At 53.5% G+C, this 21,728-nt stretch overlaps 1 protein-coding gene across 3 annotated transcripts in view; it reads left to right on the top strand.

Annotated features, from left to right (window-relative positions):
* The window catches only part of ACTN1 (actinin alpha 1), a 104,813-nt gene that overhangs the window by 71,838 nt on the left and 11,247 nt on the right, over positions 1-21,728 (top strand). For all 3 annotated transcript variants that reach the window (XM_024115535.2, XM_024115541.3, XM_024115531.3), the window contains exons 5-13: positions 1,459-1,546; positions 2,112-2,190; positions 5,734-5,815; positions 7,041-7,126; positions 13,928-14,020; positions 15,360-15,590; positions 17,243-17,390; positions 20,327-20,477; positions 20,963-21,071. In XM_024115535.2, the coding sequence (XP_023971303.1) occupies positions 1,459-1,546; positions 2,112-2,190; positions 5,734-5,815; positions 7,041-7,126; positions 13,928-14,020; positions 15,360-15,590; positions 17,243-17,390; positions 20,327-20,477; positions 20,963-21,071 (1,067 nt within the window). The remainder of the gene's footprint in view (positions 1-1,458; positions 1,547-2,111; positions 2,191-5,733; positions 5,816-7,040; positions 7,127-13,927; positions 14,021-15,359; positions 15,591-17,242; positions 17,391-20,326; positions 20,478-20,962; positions 21,072-21,728) is intronic.

Below are 21,728 nucleotides of genomic sequence, written 5' to 3' on the forward strand. Positions count from 1 at the left end.
GCCATGGCTCACGGGCCCAGCCGCTCCATGGCATGTGGGATCTTCCCGGACCGGGGCACGAACCCGCGTCCCCGGCATCGGCAGGCGGACTCTCAACCACTGCGCCACCAGGGAAGCCCACTCCAGCAGTTTTTGAGCTTTATGTCTGATACATGTGTATTTATTTTGTACTAAATTATATGCATGTATTTCTATGAATATTATAAAAACACACCAAACCAAATTTTTAAAAGATGAGGTGGAGATATTTTAAAAATATTTTTTATTCATTTTAATGGCCTAGAAATCAAATCTTGAAAAGATTTTTGTTCAAAATAATTTTTAATGAGAACAATGTGGATTAAATTGCTTTGTTATGGAAATCTTGGTTTGACACTTGGTGATACAGCAGTGTGAAGTTCTAAGTTTGGTTTATAGAGACCTGGTATTTAGGGCTGAAGTGGTTAAAAAGATACCCACAGTAGTCACTTAGGGCATGGTGCTTGTTAGTGATAATAGATATAATCTGGTTTTCAAATAGGTTTCTTGATGAGTTTATTCTTTTGGGTAGACGTCTTGTCAGTTCTGATTAAATGGTTGTTTTTTCATCTTGTAATGTGACTGACAAAGAGCTTGAACTAAAAGGAGAAGCGTTAGCTTTGCTGATTTTTTAATCGTTTTCTTGTGCTTGAATTATTATATTATCTTTGCAGGAATTGTTTAACATCATTTTAAAGTTCATTTTGTGAATCAAAAGTAAATGAGATCATCCACAAACCCACTTTACTGAGTACTATAACCTGCAATTCACAGCCATGAACACATGGGGGCGGTGCGGTTTGCAGCCCTCCTGGGCTGGGAGCTTCTGGAGTCCTCTCAGATACCTGCCCTATCTTACTGACACATGTCTGCTTTACACACAGCAACAGTGTCGATCCATGCATTAAATATAAGGAAACCATTTTTGTTTTTAGATGAACACTAGATGCAACCGGAAGTCCTAATGCTTTCTTCCCACACGGCTGTGTGCCCTCCACAGGGCACATGGGGCCCCTATCTGAAGATTCCTGGATTTCAGATTTCATAGACCAATCAAACCTTCCTCCCCAAAGTGGCCACCTGACATAAGTTGCCAGCTTATTTTGTATTGTTGCCATTTCTTTGCATAAAAGGGAGTGAAGGGGAGATATTCTGAAAGTTTGAAAAGCCATTTTCTCAGTATTTAAATGTGTAAGGTGGCCAGTTATGAAATGCTTCCTAGCTAACTTCTATGTTTCTCAAATAAGTTCTCAAACTTTGTCAAGGAAATAAGATTTGGTGGCCTGGTAGCAGCAGGGTTGAAATCTAGGGGTCTTTGTGTGGACCCCCTGTGTGAAAGAGCATGGACCCTGTGGTCACGGTGGGACCTCCACGAGCCCACGCCCCTGCCTCCACCAAGCCAGCCACTGACCTCTCTGCCCGTCATCCCCTTCCCCACAGAGACTTCAGCGAAGGAAGGGCTGCTCTTGTGGTGTCAGAGAAAGACAGCCCCTTACAAAAACGTCAACATCCAGAACTTCCACATTAGGTGAGTGGCTGGGGTCTGAGGGGACCCTTGTGGAACCTGGGCTGCTTCCCCCAAGGACCCCAGGGCCCCCAAGGACCCCAGGGCACACTTGGCTGGGTCAGTCTTAGCTCTAGAACAGAACAAAGACACTTGGGGAAGAAGTCGCTTTCCTGGGAAGGGAGTATCACCTTTTGATGCCCCCTTCCTCCTAGAGAGGAGCCCTCTCCCTCCTAGCTACTGCCTGATACACCTTTGGTTGATGCCCTTGGAGCACCCCAAGGAGAGTGTCTGGGAAGTTGTAGCCTGGGGCTCTGGAACAGAGCAGATGAGGGTGCTGGACCTTGGGGGGGTGAGGGGGTAGGGTTGGATGTGGCAGGTGTATCTCAACTTACCAAGCCCCACAGTGTCGTACCCCAGTGCCTGGGATCGTGGCAGGAAGAAAGTTCCTTCCCATGGTATCTTCTCCCAGTTCCTGCTCCAAAGGGTTATGTACTCACCTCTGGAAAAAAGGAGACCCCTGCTTAGTGCTTTGCCCCTACTGCTTGGCCCGACTCACCAGCTTGCTCCCCTTCTCTCCCCCGGGCAGCTGGAAGGACGGCCTCGGCTTCTGTGCCTTGATCCACCGACACCGGCCTGAGCTGATTGACTACGGGAAGCTGCGGAAGGTTCGTGTGCTCACCTGACCCTCCTGCCCCCTCCCCGAGCAGCTCCTACCGACTGGTCCCCCTTGGTTGGGTGGGGGATGGGCAGGACTGGGCCCCCTGTTCTGAGAGCCCATGGCCTAGTGTGAAGGGGTGTCAGTCTCCTTAGACTAGCTGAGGAGACAACCCTTCTAGAAGTAAGAGAAAAACATCTCCTCTCTCAGGGCTGCTTGAGTATGTATGTGCATAGCACATAGGTACTTGCTGACATGCCCAACCTGCCAGGAAAAATATCAAAACCACCAAAGCAATTTTGTTAGGACGATGGAATACTAAGTGGCCTTTTCCCCGTCTGCTTTTATGGGTTGTGCAAGGTGCATACGTTACTTTCGTAATTTAAGATATTGCATATCTTTAGAGACATCTATCCCAGCCTTGTCCGAGACTTGCTCTACAGTCCTGGGCAGGTTCCCGCCATGGATTTGCTTTTCCTCATTGCTGAAGTTTGGCTGGGGATTTTATTGCTGCTTGATTTCATTTATGCTTTTGGTGTGAAGTTGCTAGGGGGTTTTCTTGAGCAACAAGATGTTGAGAAACGGACCGGGAGGTGGGAGCTGTGTGTCTGGCCTCGTGGTGGTTCTTAGTGTCCGGGCTGGTTAAAGATGCTGGCCTGACCTGGGAGAGGTCTGTCTGGGACACCCTGACAGTACTCAGCATCCTCCCTCTCAGCCCATCCCAGCCCTGTGGTGCAGACCCTGTGAGAGGCCCTGTGGTGCAGACATCCTGGGAGAGGCCACCCATGGAGCCCTCCCCATGCCCCCGGTATATGGTCTGGAGCTCGGGTTGGAATGTCACCTGTTGGTGCTTTAATCTCTTGGCAAAGGGCTTCTAGGAATGACCGTTCTGGTATTTGTCTCCTTGACCTTGATGCTTGGAGAGCTCAGTGTTCAGTGAAGTCCCCCACCTTGCCTCTGCTCCCAGTGGCCAAGCAAGGCTTGATGTTGCTGGTGCAGCAGCAGCTCTGTGGCATCAGAACCTCCGTTTTGGGGGGTGTGTGGTGAGGTGAACCGCCAAAAAGGATTTGTGAGGGAGGAAAGGAGTAGTTTCCTATCCCCTCCAGAAACCCCAAGCTGGGCCTGGAACTTGAGGCTGGGCCCCTGCCCACCTGGAAGAGCCCACCTGCCAAAGGAGAGAGCCCGCTGCCTGGCCCTGTGCATGGCGGTGTCCAGGTGTATGTGGACGAGGGTCCAGCTAACCTCTTGGGGGATGGGGGGGGGGGTCCCAGCCCTCTAACTCAGCCACTTTGCAAAGAGAAAAAAAATCGATTTGAGAACCCCCCTGACCCGCCTGAAAGCTGTGTGGCCCAACCAGACAGGGGCCAAGGTGGGGGAATCCTAGAGGCGGAGCCTTTTTTTTAAAGGTATCATCATCATGTACCGCCCTAGCGGTGAGCCGATGCCCTGTGGTGACAGGCGTGCCTGTGCCTGTGTCCCTGCTTGGGGGGCCGGGGTGGGCAGCAGCCAGTCAGTGCACAGCTGTTCCCCACCCCCGTATAAAGTGGGGTCCGTGCTGACTGTGGCTCTTCAGTCTCGGCCCCCGCCCCCGCCCCCCGACTCCGGGAGCCTCAGCCGTTCGGGAGGTGAGAGTCCAGGGGCCTCTGTCTCACTCCCGGCCGGCCTCTCCCCACCCTCTGTCCCTCTCTGTGTCTCTTCATTTCTCCCTGTCTCTTTGTGTCTGTCTCCCCGTCTCTATAATTCAGCAGCAACAGTGCAGTCCAGCCCAAATCCTAGCACAGACCTGTTCCCACTGAACCGTGGATTCTTGCCAGAAAGCACAGAGGTTGCCAGAGCCTCTGGTGCTTGGGAACAGGGGAGAGCCAAGGGCTCTGACCGGCAAGCACTTCCTTCCGGCACCCGCTCTAGGTGGGCGTGGGGGGCCTGGCGGTCCCTCGGAATCGAGGGGGGCAGGTGGGTGTGCACCCGGGGCCTGAGGATGGCCGAGGGCCTGGACGGAAATGACTGTTGCTGCTTGACAGTGGTTTTTTATTATTCTGGAAGCTGTCAGAGACTTTCCCAGAAGGACCCCACCTTCTCTCTCTTGAGCAGTTTCTTCCTGAAAGCGTCCCAGATGAATGGATTTATCCTTTTGTACCCTGTGATTCTCACCTCAGCAAACGCGGAAGCTGAGTGGTAGGCTGACAAAGCCAGTTTGCTTTAGGTTAGTCTGGGAACCGAGAATCGAGTGGGAGGTCCAGCAAGGAACTCCCCCGACTGAGTTATGGGTTTTTTTCCACATTAAAATTTTTTTTTAATTTGGTAAAATATACGTAAGTTTTAAAGTACCACTTTAACCATTTTTAAGTGCACAGTTCAGTGGCATTAAGTACATTCACACTGGTGTGCACCCAACACCACCACCCAACTCCAGGACTCTTCATCTTGCAAAACTAAAATTCTGAACCCTTTAAACCATCATTCTCCACTCCCCCTTCCGCCGGTCCCTGGCACTCTACTTTCTGTATCTGAATTTGACCACTCTTGTAGGTACCTATATAAGTGGCATCATATAATATTTGTCCCTTTGAGTCTGGCTTATTTCACTTAGCATGTTTTCCAGGTTGTCTATGCTGTAGTATGCCCGTCTCGGGATCTCTTTTCTTTTTACGGCAGAATAATGTTCCACATCTATTTATCTGTCAGTGGACGTTTGAGTTATCTCCACCTTTTGGCTATTGTGTGTGATGCTGCTATGAATGTGGGTGTACAAATTATTTGAGTCCCTGCTTTCAATTCTTTGGGGTATAGACCCAGAAGTGGAATTGCTGAGTCATATAGTAGTTCTTTGTTTAACTTTTTGAGGAACCTCCATACTGTTTTCCACAGCAGCTGCACCATTTTACAATCCCACCAACAGTGCACAAGGGTTCCGATTACTCCACCTCCTCGCCGATCCCCAGTACGTTTTCTTGAGAAGAGAGCAGAGCCAGAATATAGTCAGAAGACTGTAGCTGTTTGAAGGAGCCCCAAATTTCATGGAATATGAGCGCCAAAGGGGCTTGAGAGCTCCTAGGCCAACTCCTGAGTAACAGGCGGGGAGACTGAGGTTAGGTTACTTACCAGTCCAGCCGGCTGGTGGCGGAGCTGAAACCAGAAGCCAAGACCGATGGCTCCCAGGCCAGTGCCTGGTCTCAGCTTGCATTTCTTTCTTTCTTTTTTAATTGTATTTATTTTTGGCTGCATTGGATCTTCGTTGCTGAGCACAGGCTTTCTCTAGTTGCGGCAAGCGGGGGCTACTCTTTGTTGAGGTGCTTGGTCATCTCACTGTGGTGGCTTCTCTTGCTCTGGAGCACGGGCTCTCAGGCGCGCGGGCTTCAGTAGTTGCAGCGCTCAGGCTCAGCAGTTGTGGCTCGCGGGCTCTAGAGCGCAGGCTCAGTAGTTGTGGCGCACGGGCTTCGTTGCTCCGCGGCATGTGGCAGTCCCCCCGCCCCCAGTCTTGGTGATCATCGAGATGGGGGTAGCCAGAGACTTCTTGTGCCTCTCACCCGCCGCCCTCTTCTTCTCCCCCTAGGATGACCCACTTACAAACCTGAACACGGCCTTCGATGTGGCGGAGAAGTACCTGGACATCCCCAAGATGTTGGATGCGGAAGGTGAAAGGCGCTTTCCTTCTGGGCCTTCGGCTCTTCTCCCGGCTGCGTCCAGCGGCCAGGAAGGGCGGGCCCGGCACCTGAGGCCAGAAGGGAGAAGGCTTGCTCTTCATTTGGGGAGCCAGGGGGTCAGTTGTGTCTCAGGGATTCCACAGACAGATTCCCTGAGGTTTGGAGGGAGAAGTGGTAGCTGGTGTCGAAAATGGCTGCCTGAGCAAGATCCTCATCTTGGTCTTGGAGTCGGGGTAGTGGGTGCCGGGGTGGAGTGCGGTGGTCCTTTGGTGTTGAAGGGACCCCAGAAAAAGTTTATCATCATGTGCATCATGGACACACATGGGAGCTTTGCAGTGATGAGTAACTCAAAGGGGTGATCTGAGTTTGGGGTCTATATACGTACGTGACTTCACAGGGGAAAGGGAGTGGGAGAGAGGGCACTTGTGGAAATACAACTGACTCTTTGGAAAGATGAATGGGCTCTTGGGAGAACAGATGGAAGATACGATGGTTTGTGACAATGTCTGTCAAGTTGTAAGGCCATTTTCAAACACGCAAAAGCAGGGAGAATAATATAATTAGCTTCCATATACCCACCATCCAGATAGAACAGTTATTGAGATTTTGTCACACTTTCTATTTTTTTCTGCGTTTGTTTGTTGAAATGTTTTACAGCAGGTCCCAGACATCACAGCATCTCACTACTACATACTTCAGAATACATACCTTAAAAATAGCAGTATTTTCTCAAGCAATCATAAAATAATTTTCACACCAAACAAACTGACAGTAATTCCTTGATACATCTGCTGCCTGGTTCAGAATCACATTTCCCCATCATTTCTTTTTAGTTGCTTTGTTTTGATCCAGATCCAAACAGAGTCTGCACGTGGCATTTTGTTGTTCTATTTCTCGTGTCTTTTCTAATCTGTCGCACTTCTCTCTTCCCTCCGACCCCTTTCGTTCCTGGCATTGAACTTGTTGTAGAACCCAGGCCAGCTGTCCCGAGTACCCCTTACTCTGGTTTGTCTGTTTCCTTCCCCGGGTACCATTTCACTCCTTCCTCTACCTCTCGCGTTCCCGTAAGTGGAAGTTGATGCCAGATGGCTGGTTAGATGCAGGCTCAGCGTCTTGGCAAGGAGACTTGGGGGTTCTGAGAGCTGCTTTCCCCATCACATCAGGAAGCGTATCATGTGTTCACCAGCTGGCTTTAACTCCAGGTTTTTCTTGACAGACATCGTCGGAACCGCCCGCCCGGATGAGAAAGCCATCATGACTTACGTGTCCAGCTTCTACCACGCCTTCTCTGGAGCCCAGAAGGTACCCGGGGCCCCCTGCTCCTTCCTTGCCCGGCACACCTCATGCCAGACCCCAAGCCATGCCCTCCCGCCCCTCCTCTCCCTGCCTCTCCTTGGCGACAGGGTCCGATGGTCTGTCTCTTCGGTAGCGTCAGCCCCCGGTGCCAACATGGCATGTCGTTCTTGCTCAACTCCTCTCCCACCCGCCCCTCTGCTTTCTCTCATCTTCCTCTACTGCCTCGGAGAACACTGGGAAAGCCCTCACCTTCTGGGACCCAGATGGTGGGCTTCAGCAGGAAGGGAGAAATGGGTGAACTCAGCCAGGGGTGGTTCTGGAGGCCTGGAAGTGCTGTGCGCAGCAGCCCCGCTGTGCCCATCTCTGTTGAAGCTACGCCTTTAACAGAGCAGCAGGCGTCCCTTACGGAGGCAGGTCTGGGGAGGTGCCTCCTGTCTTCACTGACCTGTTCTACAGAGGTGTCACGAAGCCCCCGCCTTTCTCCCGCTCACAGGCGTGGTTTAGCAAATCTGTCCACAGCCCTGTTGGGCCTTGGCGCCTTCTATATCTTGCCTGGGGCCCCCGTGCGGGGTCATTCTGCACAACCCCTTGGGGAGACGAAGGGAGAGGGTGGGCCACGGTGAACACTTCAAGTGTCCTGACCCAGGTTTGCCCAGGGGGCCTGAGGTTAAAGTCCAGTTGTGCAGGTTCTGCACTCCACAAAGGCATCATTCACACTGCAGACACTGAAGATTTGAATGTTTTCATTAGCAGGCTTAGCTCGGGTGGCAGGCGCCCCTCCCCCAGGTCCCCTCACAGGCAGGACCCCAGAAGCACAACATCCAGGTCGCTATGACGACAGACCACAGGCTTGGCCCTCTCAGCTCTGGGCCTTGGAGCTGCCACATACTCAGGCAAATTTCCCACCCTCTGCATGGAGTCTGAGTGGCCTGTTTTGAAATGCATGATGGGGCGATGCTCCCGCCTCCCCGACCCTCTGCCCAGCCTTCCCCAGCCCCACCCCCTCTCCCCCCCACCCACCTTTTTCCCCACCTCTTCCCTATCTCTCTCCCACCCCAGCCCCTTTCTCCTCCCATCATCTCATTTTCTCTTTCTGCCCATTCCCTCATTGTCTGTCCGTCTGTCTTGTGTGCTCTGTCCACCATGGCTGTTTGGGTTTGTTCTGCGCCGCTGCTGCCTACTTTCTTCTCTCAACCTCTTCTCCTTCTCTGTGCAGATGTGTAGGCACGCTAAGGCCGGATGGGAAGGCCATGTGACCTAATGTTTCATGTCACTGCCACGCCTTCTCGGTGCGCAGAAGGTGAGCTCTCCCTCGGCCTCGCCCTCTCTCCCGGCGCCCTTTTGCCCATCTCTTCCATCCGCCCTGGATACTCCAGCCGTAGCCCCTTGGAACTGCAGCCCCTGGAATGAAAGGCGGGATTAGAAAAGCCCCCCTCCCCCTACCGCAACCCCAGCCTCTTGTAGGAGGGCAAGATGCTCTCTGAGCTTTGGCCAGGACACTTAAAGATGCCTGAGAACGCCAGCCTCTGGATGGCCTGCATCTCTGTCCCTACACGCTGGGCATAATAGGTGCCAGAAACGGGAAAGAAGCTTGCGGTCTCAGCTCCTTCCCTGGACTGAGTTGATAGGCCTTATCCCAAGCAGCACAGTTCTTGGCTCTGCTTCCTGCCTATTCTCTTAAATATCCAGCACCTCCTCACATCTCTCTCTCTCCCTCCATCTACTTAAGCAAGACTACCCTCTCAAATTACCCAGCAACCAGGGCAGGGCGAAGTCTTCTGCCTTCCCCCTGGTGTCCAGTCCAGAGGCTCAGAATCCTGCCTGCTCCTTCCCAACCAGGCCTGCCAGGGACAGTGGTGCAGGTTGCATACTACCCAAGGGTGCCCTGTGTACACCATAGACCATGAAGATTTGAATATCTTTTACAAAAATCATCTTGCAAATGGCAGTAAAAATGTCTTCTAACAGAATAAGTATGACAGTTTTGCAATAGAGGCGCCTTGGGGAAGAGGTGCCTTTAAAAAATATATATATATAAAAGCATTACGTGGGCTAGCAGCAGCCCCATCCCCTGCCTGGACGGGCACCCAAGGCCTTCCTCACTTTCCTTCCAGGCCTCATGGGTACTGCCCGACAGGAAGCAGCCCCGCCTGGAGGCCCCCCACCCTGGGTGTCCCAGCACCCCCAGGAGGCCCAGCCCTTTCCAGCCTCTTCTCTGGCCTCTGCCTCTTGCTTCTCCCTTCTCTTTGTCCCACCTCTGCTGCTGCTCTTTCTTGTCGGCTTCTTCTGGCCCCTCTTAACGCCCCACCTTTTAGGCAGGATGTGCGCACCATCTAGCTACTTGCCTCACTGGGCCTCCAGCCCTGAGAACCACACAGAGTCTTGCCTGCGCCCAGGGCTAGGCTGAGCTCTCTGCCGTGGTCTTTCCCCTCTTTCCAACCCTCCTTCCTCCTCCTCCCCTGCTCCTGCAGGGTTCGCTCCTGGGCTTCATGCCCGTTGACACTGGCCTTCCCTGTCTCTGAAGCCTTCCCTGTGTCCTGGCTGATGATGCTCGGAAGGGAGCGTGTGTGCGCGTGCGTGCGTGCGTGCGTGCGCGTGCGTGCGTGCGCGCGTGAAGCAGCCGGCTTTTCTCCCTCCCGAATCTCATACCACCTCCCCCCATGCCCTCTTCCCTCTCACTCATCCCTGTTGCAATCATTTCATGCTCCTTTTGTCCATACGTGTGTGCGTGTGTGCGTGCGTGCGTGCGTGCGTGCGCGTGCGTGCGTGCGCGCGTGAAGCAGCCGGCTTTTCTCCCTCCCGAATCTCATACCACCTCCCCCCATGCCCTCTTCCCTCTCACTCATCCCTGTTGCAATCATTTCATGCTCCTTTTGTCCATACATGAAGACAAGGTCACCAGCTGGGGGGATGGGGTGGGGGAGGGTGGGGATGGGGGTGTGTTCCTCTCACGTCCTGGGTCGGGAGCCTCACCCAGAGTTGCCCCTCCCATCCCACTTCGAAGGAGTCAGGCAACTGCTTACAGCTCAGCAGGCCGGTGGGAGGGGAATCTTGCCCCTCTCCCGTGGAAGAAGGAGGAGTCTTTCAGACTCATAGACTCTTCTTGTCTTGACTGTCTCCGTGTCTGGAGCCAATGGGGGAAAGTCTCCTGAAACCCACGCCCAGTGCCCTGCATCCTCTTCACTGTCTTTCTCTTATCAAGCCTTGGGCGGTGGAACTAGAAAGACAGCCGAGTCTAATGCATGCGTGCGTGCAGGTGTACACGTGTTTGTGTGCCTGTGTGGATACTGTACTTGTATGGATGCAGGTGTGTGTGATTGACGTTCCTAGTCGGATGAGGACCAACTCCTGTTTGACGTGTGGGTTTTGGTTCTCATTCTTTCTCAGCTTTCCTCTCCCTTCCTCTTCCCCTGGAGGGATTTAGAATGGCTTGTGAGCAACCAGAGTTTGTTTGTGTAGTTTGTTGCTTTAACATTCACGGCCTATTGGGAACTGTTTCTGAGAAACAGCCTTTTAGGGCACGAACTGGACTTGCTGTAGGGGGTTCTGGATGCTTTTAGGAGTAGATGATGCTGTTTGCAGCCTTCCATTTGTCGCCAGCTGGTTGTGAATCTTCTAAGGGAAAGAAACCCCGTTCCTGCCCTCAAGGGATTCATGGTCCATCCGGGAAAACTCTTAATAAAAGAAGCTCATGATGCTGTGGTCTAATCTCTGCTCTGCTGCAGACCTGAGCAGGGGAGGGGCGCTGCAGGGCTGTGGGACATGGAGGCTTTCTTGAGCAGGAGACACTGGAGCTTGAGGGTCTTAAGGGTTGAGTGGTGGGGATCTGCAACTGAAAGGCTCAGGGAAGGTTGCGGCAGGTGGTCACAGCTTGTGCGACGCTTCATGGTGTGACAGTGCAGCGTCCAGAGGAGAGCACGTCCGTCCCGCTGCCTGGAGTGAGGATTGGGGGCAAAGCCAGAGTCGGTAGCTGGGGTCAGGGCTGAGCGCCGTGGGGTTGGCTCCCTTCTGTCTGGGGGCCTCTCTGGCGGGGACACCAGGGCAGGGAGCTGACTTGGGACATGAGGAAAGACTAGGCAGTGGGAAGCTGTGGGAGAAAGGAAATGGGCAATTCTAGCTAGATTTGGGAAATTTTTGACTAAAAATGTCACAGATGAGATCTTTGTGGCACTCGCATGACTCTGTAGGTGGTGGGTGGCAGCGCCATGGTGCGTCATTTGGCCTCATTTGGTTGTTTGATGTCCCCGGCGTTGAGGCTGCTTCCTCTCCAGACTGTACCTGTACCAGCTAACTTGATGCTGATTAGTAGAGTGGCAGTTTGGCCTGGAATAGCTGAGGGTTTCATTTGAGGATAGCTAAGCGCTCCGGGGCTAATAATCCATAACTTAGAAACAAATAACTAATATAAAACTAAGCACGTTGTTTTGTATTCCGTTGTATCACAATACACCTTAAAGTGGGTCATAAAAAACAAAAAAACAAATCATGGAAGGGTCAACGCAAATTTCTAGTAATCTTTTCCTTTGGCACTTGGAAGTCATCCTTTGGCCTGTTTCTATAAAATATTTTCTCAGCCCATTTGATGATCTTTATAGAAAGTTCCCAGGAGACGCACCCGGGAACTCCCCTAGACTTCATCCAAAAGGAGCCCCCTTTGACCCTGGAGCCTCTGAGGGACGGCCGAGGCCCTTAAGGCCCGCAGGACGTGTCTTCCAGAATCCCATGAGCGCAGGCCTCACTCAGTCCACCAAGTTCACAAATTGACACACAAATCAAAGCTTATGGCCTCTGAGCCCAGGATCTCAAGATGAATCAGGAGGATAACACGATTAAGGTGGGCTTGATCCATTCGCCATCACAGTGGCAGCTGCTTCTTGCTGATGATTAGGGGCTACCTGTGATTCTTACTTGCTTGATCAGCACGTTGGGCTGGGGGCTTTGCAGCCACCCCACATTCTTACATGCATGTGAGCACACGGGGGGCACTGGCCTCCCCCGGGTCCCCTCCCCAGCCTTCAAGGGAAGTGGCCCCGGTGACTCCAGGCAGATTCCTGGGGCAGCTTCATGGGGACATCAGCCCAGTTCCCATGACCCTGCTCGTTCCAGGGCCCCGCATCTTCTGGGACGGGCTCCAGGAAGGAATTTCCCTCCTTATGGCCTCTTGGGATCCCCCATGATTGCTTGTTGGTTCCTAAGAGGAAGGACGATCCGTCAGGAGTTCCTGATGGTCCTGTGAGAGGTGGCCTTGGCATCCCCAGGACAGGGTTAGGTTGGGGCACAGCGGATGAGGATCTAAGGATGTGACTGCTTGTCTCAGTTTCTTGAGACCTGGGACTCTCAGCTCCCCCTCTGGCCACGCCCACAGCTCTCCTGCTGGAGGCCCACCTGCCCTGACACCTCGCCCTGGAGGGTGCAGTGTCTTCGCTTGGAGCTTGAAAGAACCTTTATGGTGATCTCATCCTGCCCCCTCGCACACACACCTCCTGGCAGTCACCCACGCATCACATGATTTGGTGGGCGTGTGTTCTATTTGCAGAGTTCTGCAATGAAAAAGCATTTTACATCTTCTCAGTTGTTCCTTCCCAAGTCAAAGCACCGTCATTCTCAGGAACTTCTCGATGCCTAGCCTCAGTTTATCTTGCTGCAGTTGAAACCCGTTTTGTCTTGTTCATCAGCCGGGTGCAAGGTCCCATCTTTCTCCCCCTCAAACCTTTGCCATCTGCAGGGTCACCCTTCTCCAGGGCCCCAGGATGCGTATCTGTTTGCTCATTGGCATTATCTGCTGCCACCCTTAGGCCATCTTCCTATCACAGGACCCCAAAATGGCTTCGAGTTCCCCTCCCCTTGCAGTTGGGTTAGGATGTGCACAAGAACTGCAATTTAGAGATCACCTGAGCATGGGGCTTCCCTGGTGGCGCAGTGGTTGCGCGTCCGCCTGCCGATGCAGGGGAACCGGGTTCGCGCCCCGGTCTGGGAGGATCCCACATGCCGCGGAGCGGCCCTGAGCAAAGTGGGTTTAGGAGCGCCTGGCCCCTGCTGGGGTCAGGTGCACAATGCCCTCTAAGCGGGAGAAGCAGTGTCGCCTGGGGTTTCTGGGCCTTTGCAGCTGATTGCCGTTCAGTCCTATTTAGTTCCTCTTGCCACCAAGGCCCACATCGGGTGTCTGCTGGCCCAGCACTCGGTGCGGAATGTGCGCTTAGCTTTCCCAGAGGGGCCCGTGCCGGCTTTCTGGGCTTCCTGCCTGTGCTGGGTTGATCCTTAATTCCTGCAGCTTCTCTAAAGTTCTTTGGGCTTTGGGCCAGGAGCCTAGAGAGATTCTGCAGGGGTCCTGAGAGGCCCCGCTCCTTATCAACACCTTATTCTAGGACTCCCAGATTTGAATTCCCGCATCTCCAAGATCCTGGCAAAGCCAGTCTGAAATCCTGAGCCTTGGGAATCCCAGGGTCTCCAGTTTGGAATTGCAGGATGGGCATGGATTTTCTCACCCCTCCACCTGAGCTGAGTATTTCGATTATACCAGTCATTGGATTAGTTTCTTCCCAACATACATGTTGGATCTCAAACTTAGGCTCTTCTTCAGGGGCCCCCAGTTCAGCCACTAAGATCTCCGTCTGGGCTCACTTGATCTGTGGGACTCGGGCCGGGCTGGCAAAGAGGATGGTGAGGAGCCTGTGAATTCAGAGTCATGGGAGGTGCCTTCCAACCGCGTGATCTGCAGGGGTGGGAGGAGACGTTGTCACCGCAGGCGTGCGCCAGGTGCTCCCGCTGTTGTGAGGCTGACCGTGACCCTCTCTGTCTTGTTGCCAGGCCGAGACAGCCGCCAACCGCATCTGCAAGGTGCTGGCCGTCAACCAGGAGAATGAGCAGCTCATGGAGGACTACGAGAAGCTGGCCAGCGATGTGGGTGCCCTCTGGGCTCTCCCGGCCCCAGCAAGGCCCTGCCGCCCTACCCTGAGCGACAAGGGAGCCCCAGGACCCATACCCCCAAATCTGTGCCCAGGCACACTGCCAGGCTGGGTGTCTTCCCTCATCCCAGTGGTCCTCCTAGGGCAGCTTCGGCTCTGTTCCTGCTCTCCCAGAAAGCAGAGGGTGGGTCAGGGGCCCATCTGGGCTTCGGAGAGCCGAGTTCCAGGCTTTTTCTATCACCGAGAGTAAGCCTGGGGAATCCCCTCACCTCTCTGGGTCTTGTTTTTTTTTTCACGTAACAAGTGAAAGCTGTGCTAAGGGGCCTGGGAGGCCTTTCGAGACCAGTGAGTGTACTGTTGCTCTGGGGGTTTCGCTTGGACTACAAATGGAGTGTGCGGTTCTGAGAGGATGTGAACGGGGGAGAAATCGGTGCTGGCTCAGGCTAGCTTAGCAGCTGGGCCCACCCAGGGGACAGGAGGGGCCAGGACTGGATTTGCTGTTCTGCCATTGGCTGCATTTGGGTTAGTGCTCCACTTGCTTCTTCCTTAGAAGAATTCAGCCCTCTGAACAGCTCAGCCCAGCCTCTTGGTAGATCAGATCTGCCGTCCAGCATAGTGACAACCCAAGTCCAGGTGCCCAGGTGCCTGGGTTTAATCCCTGTGCTCCCATTCCACCTTGGTCACCTTGGCAAGTCACAGAACCTCACAGTGCCTTGGCCACCTGAGGCAGGATCACAGTACTTAACCCCATGACGACGTAGCTCTCGTCATCTTTCAGATGAGTTAGTTCAGGCCACGTGCCTGGTACCTCGCAGGGGATCACGTCTTTCCTCTCATCACTTCCACTCCTCCTCCTCCTCCTCCTCCATCACCTCATCGAGGAAAACAATCCCTGCCTGTGCCCCAGAGGCCAGCCTCTTCCTTTTTGAGTCAGGGACCCCCACATTCTAGAATCCTAGAAGGTCAGGTGGCAGGGGCCTCAGGGAATGAGTGTTCACACCTTCATGGTAAGATGAGGAAACTGAGGCCCAGCCAGGTAGTAGACCTAGAAATAGAACTCGGGTCTCCTGCTCTTAGCTGAGCCATCTTGCCCCCAGGTCTTCCCTTGGCAGAGCAGGGAGGTTGAGTGATGCTGGCTGTGAGTTAACATACCCTAGCGGCCAGGCTTCATGAGGCCTTTGATTCTCAGAGGGAACACGCTGGAACCTGGCCGAATGGCCTGGGGTGGTAGTTGGGAAAGAGTGTGCCGTCAGGAGAGTTGCCCCCGCCAGCATCAGGAGGAGAGGGAGGCCAGTCCTTGCCCCCATCCCAGCATCCTCCCCCGCTCCCTCCAGCTGCTGGAGTGGATCCGCCGCACCATCCCGTGGCTGGAGAACCGGGCGCCCGAGAACACCATGCACGCCATGCAGCAGAAGCTGGAGGACTTCCGAGACTACCGGCGCCTGCACAAGCCGCCCAAGGTGCAGGAGAAGTGCCAGCTGGAGATCAACTTCAACACGCTGCAGACCAAGCTGCGTCTCAGCAACCGGCCCGCCTTCATGCCCTCCGAGGGCAGGATGGTCTCGGTGAGCACCCGACTGCCCCCACCCTGAGCTGTGCCCGGTCACCGTCAAATGCCGCATCGTGAGTGGGGCAGGGCCGGGGGCGTGCGCTCTCTACCTGCCCACCCGGCTCCAGAGACCAGTTCTCCCTTCCAGGTGACCGCCCAGGCTCCAGCCCACACTCAGCCATGGGGGGTTCCCTCCCTCCCCAGGAACAGAGCCCCTTCTCTCCTCACCATTCCGGGTCAGACTTGCCCTTCCAGACCCCTGAACATCATCCACTTGGATCTGCCCCCAGCACCTTCCTCCCTACCCCTCAAAAAAAGCATCTTTGCAAACAAAACCCCTCTTGACATGTTGAACCAAACAGGGTATAATAGCAATAAGGATCATTTTCACGTTCATGGAATCTTACTTAAAAATTTTTTTTATTACCTTAAGTGATAGATTTTTTTGGTAGGATATTTCAAAGGTATAAATAAGCAAAATTCAGAAAATAGAAACTATTCATAATCTTACTACCCAGGATCAACTTAAAAGATGTTGGCGGGGGGAAGAGATTCTTTTAGTCTCTGTAAATATAATTTGTAAGGGAATCCTAAAGCATGTTTTAATTAATAAGCTGCTTTAAAAAACAACAACAATATATTGTGACCAGGTTTCCATGTCGTAAAATTTTCTTCATTTATGTCACTTTTTGTTATTCCTCCCTCTTTACCCTCTCCTCAGAACTTGAGAAATTTTATGAGCCAGAGAAACATGTAAAAGAAAATTTAAAATTCAACAGGGTAGAGCTTTTGCCTTTTGCAATGGAGAGTTGATGTGGAGACATGAGCACATAAGGCAGGAATGGAAGGGAAGGGGAGAAGCATGCAAACAGCATTGGAAAAGGAAGCAGGATCCTGGGGGCACTCTGGGGGACAGGAAAAAGGCTGTCACGTTGTACATGCAGTTTGGAAAATTGCAGTCCTTTTACAGTTTCCAGGATGAATCAGCACTTTTTAGATGGCCAGAGCTGCTGCTAGCTGGAGGGTGCTCTGTGCTTTAAAGCCCCTCCTCTGGGTGGATGCAGCGTGGCCCCTGGCACATGGCAGGGACCTGGGTGGCACTCGAACTGGGTCAGCCATCACTGCCCAGGGGTGCCCTTGTGCTAACTGTAGGGGATGGCCCTGTCAGTGGCTCCCTGTCTGAAGGCCTGTGGGTTTATGCTTTGTACCTGTCACTATCTCTGGGCAGCTCTTGGCTGGCTCACCCAGGCCAGGGTCCCTACAGGCTCCAGGCTATTGCCCAGGGCCCGGAGGCTGGGGCCCATGAGTGGACCCAGAAATGTGGGAAGGCTGGGAGGCTCCCACACCTGCCTGTGTCGTTTAGTCTGTTGCTCTGTCTCCCTGGCTGGCCCTGTGACCTCTGTGATTGCTCAGAATCCTGTCAGAAGCCAGTCCTGGAGTACAGAGGGCCTTGGGCTTTCTCCCCACTGAGCTGCACACCCAACACCCCGTAGCTGGGCGGCCCCACTCTCTGTCCAGGAGGCCTGGTGCCCGGGAGCCCTGGGAAACACCGTGCGGGCTGGACGGGGATGGATGAGACGGGGAGGAGGCTCCTCCTGGAAGGCATGGAGTAGCTCTGGGGTCACGGGGGCCCAGGCGGGCTGACCCTGTGCCTCCCATCCTTAACAGGACATCAACAACGCCTGGGGTTGCCTGGAGCAGGCAGAGAAGGGCTATGAGGAGTGGCTGCTGAATGAGATCCGGAGGCTGGAGCGGCTCGACCACCTGGCAGAGAAGTTCCGGCAGAAGGCCTCCATCCACGAGGCCTGGACGGATGGTAAGGCCAGCCTAGCCCCTGCCCCCTACTCCAAGGGTCTGGCTTTCATGCTGAACCACCAGCCACAACTCCTTTTTTTCTTGTTTTTTATTTGTTTTGTTTTGTCTCTTGCTAGTTCCTTGACATTAGGCAAGTTCATCAGCCTTTTGGTTGCCTCAGTTTTCTCATCTGTAAAGTGGGGACAATAATAGTACCAACCTCATAGGTTTATGAGGGTTAAATGACTTAATACATTAGATGCACGGAAAAGGGTTCCTGGCATAGTACAATGCTATGTATGTATTAATTATTCTTGTCACTATAATGATTTCTTCTTCCCTGAATTAGGTTGGGGTTCAAACCCCGACGTAGCCACCTTGAAGCAGTGTAACTTGGACCAGTGGTCTTGTTTCCTTGTCTATTACATGCAGGTGATGATGCATCCTCCCGGATTAGTTTCCTAGGGCTGCAAATTACCATAAACTGGGTGGTTTAACAGGACAGAAATGCATTCTCTCACAGTTCAGGAGACTAGAAGTCCTAAAGTGAATTGTCATCAGGCTTGGCTCCTTCTGGAGGCTCTGAGGGGGAGGTTGTCCAGTGCTTCTTCCCCACGTCTGGTGGTTGCTGGCAGTCCTCGGTGTTCCTTGGCTTGTAGCCGCATCACTCCAATCTCTGCCTCCATCGTCACGTGGCTGCTTCTCTCTGGGTCTCTGTGACTCAATCTACCTCTCAGTTCTCTACTAAAGACACCAGTCATTGGATTTAGGGCCCACCCTAATCCAGTATGACCTCATCTTAACTAATTACATCTGCAAAGACCCTATTTCCAAATAAGGTCAGATTCTGAGGTTCTGGGTTGGACATGCGTTTTGGGGGGACACTATTCAACTCAGCATACCACCTCATGGGGTTGTTATATGCTTACATATCATAAGTGCATTTTATGCTTAGTTGGGTGCCTGGCACATGTAACGCACTCAGTAAATGGTAGCCCTTGATATCTTCCCTCCAATGCCTGCCCTTTTCCTGTTTCTGGCCTCCCATTGTAGTACCCTGGAGCCCTGGCCTTAGCACCTGTGTGTCTCCATCACTCTGACCTGGAGGTTCTTGGGGCCATGTCTGGTGTCTGCTTGTTGGCAGCTAAGGTTAACTCCAAAGAGAGAAGATCATACCTGGAATGGTCTTTTCCTCAGAACCTGGGTTGGGGCTGGAGAGGGGGCCATGCTGCTGATCTCCTAGGGCCATGCAGCCTTTTCAGCTGGAGCCCCTGGGGCAGACCAACTGGCCAGTGGAGCTCAGTGCCCTAAGACACTCCCACACAGCTCTGTTGTGATCCTCAGACATTAGGCTGGAGACGAGTAAGGACGGCCACTTGGGGTTAGCGCGGCTTGGTGGGGGATAGGAGTGTGCTTGACTCAGCAGAGGGGGTTTGCTGAGCTTTGTATACAGTGATATGAGGTTGCTGCCTCACCTTCCACTGCGCATGTACGGAGCTATTTATCCAAGCGTGGATGTGCGGAGTAGAAGGGGGATGGTGGAAATTGCACCTGTTCAACCACATGCTACTATCGTGTCCTCTCCGGAGCCAAGGAACGGCTTGCCAAAAGGTACAGAGCAAGGATTGGCCCCGCCAGCTTGCCAGCCACCAGCAAGGGCATGAGAGGTGCTGGCATGCCTGTGGTAGATGCCGGCACAGCTGCTGGGCACAGCAGTCTGGCTACACGTACTCACGTACCTCACAGTGTTATTGCCCGCTTACCCGGGAATTCCATTTCTTGAGACTGTCTAAAAAATTAACCCTAAGCGTGGCTGAAGTCACGTGTCTGGGATGTTTGCGATGAGAACATCTACAATAGTGCAAGCTGAGGGGCCTGAACGCCCCATGGTGGGACAATGAGTGGTTACGCCAGTGACGGTTCAGCCACGCGACAGAATGTTATGTAGCCATCAGAGTGGCTCGTGTAAAAGCCACTGGAGCCAGAATAGAAACTGATGATGTGCTGCTGAGTATTTTAAAAGCAGGAAACCTTATTTATATACACGCGATCGTTTTAACACAACATCCATATAAGGCAAGACTGAAAAGGAGTAGATAAGTAGGCTCATCTGTGATATTTTTTCCCTAAACTTGTCATATTATTATTCTGACAAAGAAAAAAGAGTAGAGAGAAGGAAAGAAGCCCTCACCTCACAGCCCAGCCTTCATTTACTGAGAGGGGCTGAGCATCCCTGATGGGTGCAAACACAGGAGGTGCGAGTGCAGGCAAGGCCAGGTCAGCCCCTGTCCTGCAGCAGGTGCTTCCCAGGGTAGCTGATAACCATCGTCTCACAACAGTCTGGGAGGTCATTTCTCATCCCCTTTTCCTCCTGGGAAACAAAAATCCAAGAAATCCAAGTCTGCCTTGCCCCTAAAAAGGGAGGGCAGTGCACCTGATGATTGGAGAAGATTCTGGCCACTGATGGCTTATGTGCAGAGTGCACTGGACATGCTACCCACACTGAGCGTAACTGAGGGGAGGGGTCCCTGCTGGGCTGCTGGGGACCAGCAGCTATAACTGGAGAAACTCTAAAGATGGGGTATCCCTGAGGGGCTTGGCTTGTTTTTCCCTGGTTATACCACAGGCATAGATCATTGTTTCCTGCTGTTTATAAAGTTCATGTTAGGCCCTAACTTCCCCTCCTAGTCCAGCGTAGCCTTTGTACATCACCACGCCCGATGGCCCTGACGTGCTCCACGGAAAGTAGTGACTTTCCCGCCCCTGCCCCATCGTGGATGGGCGTTCCGGTTGCACGCCTGCCTTCTCGAACTGCAGATAATTGATCATCGCATAGGGCACGCCTCCTCGGGATGTACCAGAAGTGGAGCTCCCGGGCCCTGAGGGGTGGGTAGTTGGGGTCAAGAAGGTGGGGCCTCCTGGCTCCCGCCCAGCCTTGTGCCCTGTCTCTGACCCCAGGCAAAGAGGTCATGCTGCGACAGAAGGATTACGAGACGGCCACCCTCTCGGAGATCAAGGCCCTGCTCAAGAAGCACGAGGCCTTCGAGAGCGACCTGGCCGCCCACCAGGACCGCGTGGAGCAGATCGCCGCCATTGCGCAGGAGCTCAAGTACGCCCGGCCCAGCGGGCACAGGGGCGCTATGGGAGGTGGGAGTGTGGCCTGAAAAGTCATCAGTACGGAAGGCTAAGGACGTTCCCCCCATGTGGGGAATAGCCTGTGACCGTTCTGTCCCAGGCCTTCGGTCCTCACCTGTAACTGGTGTGGGACCAGAGGATGACCAAGTCTTGGCTCTGAGCTCTCGGCTGGTCTTAGTGACTTCCTGTCATGGGGCAGTGGGGTCAAGACTGGCATGGCCTACAGGCAGGGTTGGGGTGGGGGCCCTTGCGGAGGAGAACTGGCCTTCGCTGGTCTCCTGCCAGCGGTCTCCTGAAAGCCAAGGAGTTGAGAGTGGGAGGGGAGGGAGTCCTGGAAGGTCTTCATGAAGCGAGCACACCTGGCCTTCCAGTGCCACCAGCGCCCCAGCCCCAGGGAGAGGAGAGCAGGCCACGGAAGTCACCTGGGTCATCTGACTCTTCCTGTCTTCTCCCTCCCAGTGAGCTGGACTATTACGACTCACCCAGTGTCAACGCCCGGTGCCAAAAGATCTGCGACCAGTGGGACAATCTGGGGGCCCTAACCCAGAAGCGGAGGGAAGCTCTGGAGGTGAGGGCCCCCGAGGGAGATGGAGGCCTGCCTTCAGCAACTCTGTGTGCTCCTTCCAGCTTCGTGACTCTCTTTGCTCTGGGCTAAGAGGCTCCACTGGGTTCCCCGGACCTTCCCCAGGCCTGGCCTGCCTGTGGAAGGCTCACATTGACCCTGGACTTGGCCTCTGCCCTGATGAAGATGTCCTAATCATATCCCATCCTCCCGGTTTAGTGTACTCAGCCCCACCCCAGCTGTTTGAGAACTTTCTTGTTCTCCAAACCATACTGTCTGGGGCCCAGGCTGGGTGACTCAGTTGGGGGGTGGTCCATACACCCCATATTAAGAACCAGCACCTCAGAGAGATCCTGTTCTTTCTTTATTTATTTATTTATTTATTATTTATTTTTTTTAAATTTAATTATTTGGGGCTACATTGGGTCTTTGTTGCTGTGCACAGGCTTTCTCTAGTTGTGGCAGGTAGGGGCTACTCTTCATTGCGGTGCGTGGGCTTCTCATTGCGGTGGCTTCTCTTGTGGAGCAGGGGCTCTAGGCACGCAGGCTCAGTAGTTGTGGCGCACGGGCTTAGTTGCTCTGCGGCATGTGGGATCTTCCCGGACCAGGGCTCGAACCCGTGTCCCCTGCATTGGCAGGCGGATTCTTTTTTTTTTTTTCTTT

Source organism: Physeter macrocephalus, chromosome 11, assembly GCF_002837175.3.
Source record: "Physeter macrocephalus isolate SW-GA chromosome 11, ASM283717v5, whole genome shotgun sequence".
Classification (NCBI taxonomy): Eukaryota; Metazoa; Chordata; class Mammalia; order Artiodactyla; family Physeteridae; genus Physeter; species Physeter macrocephalus.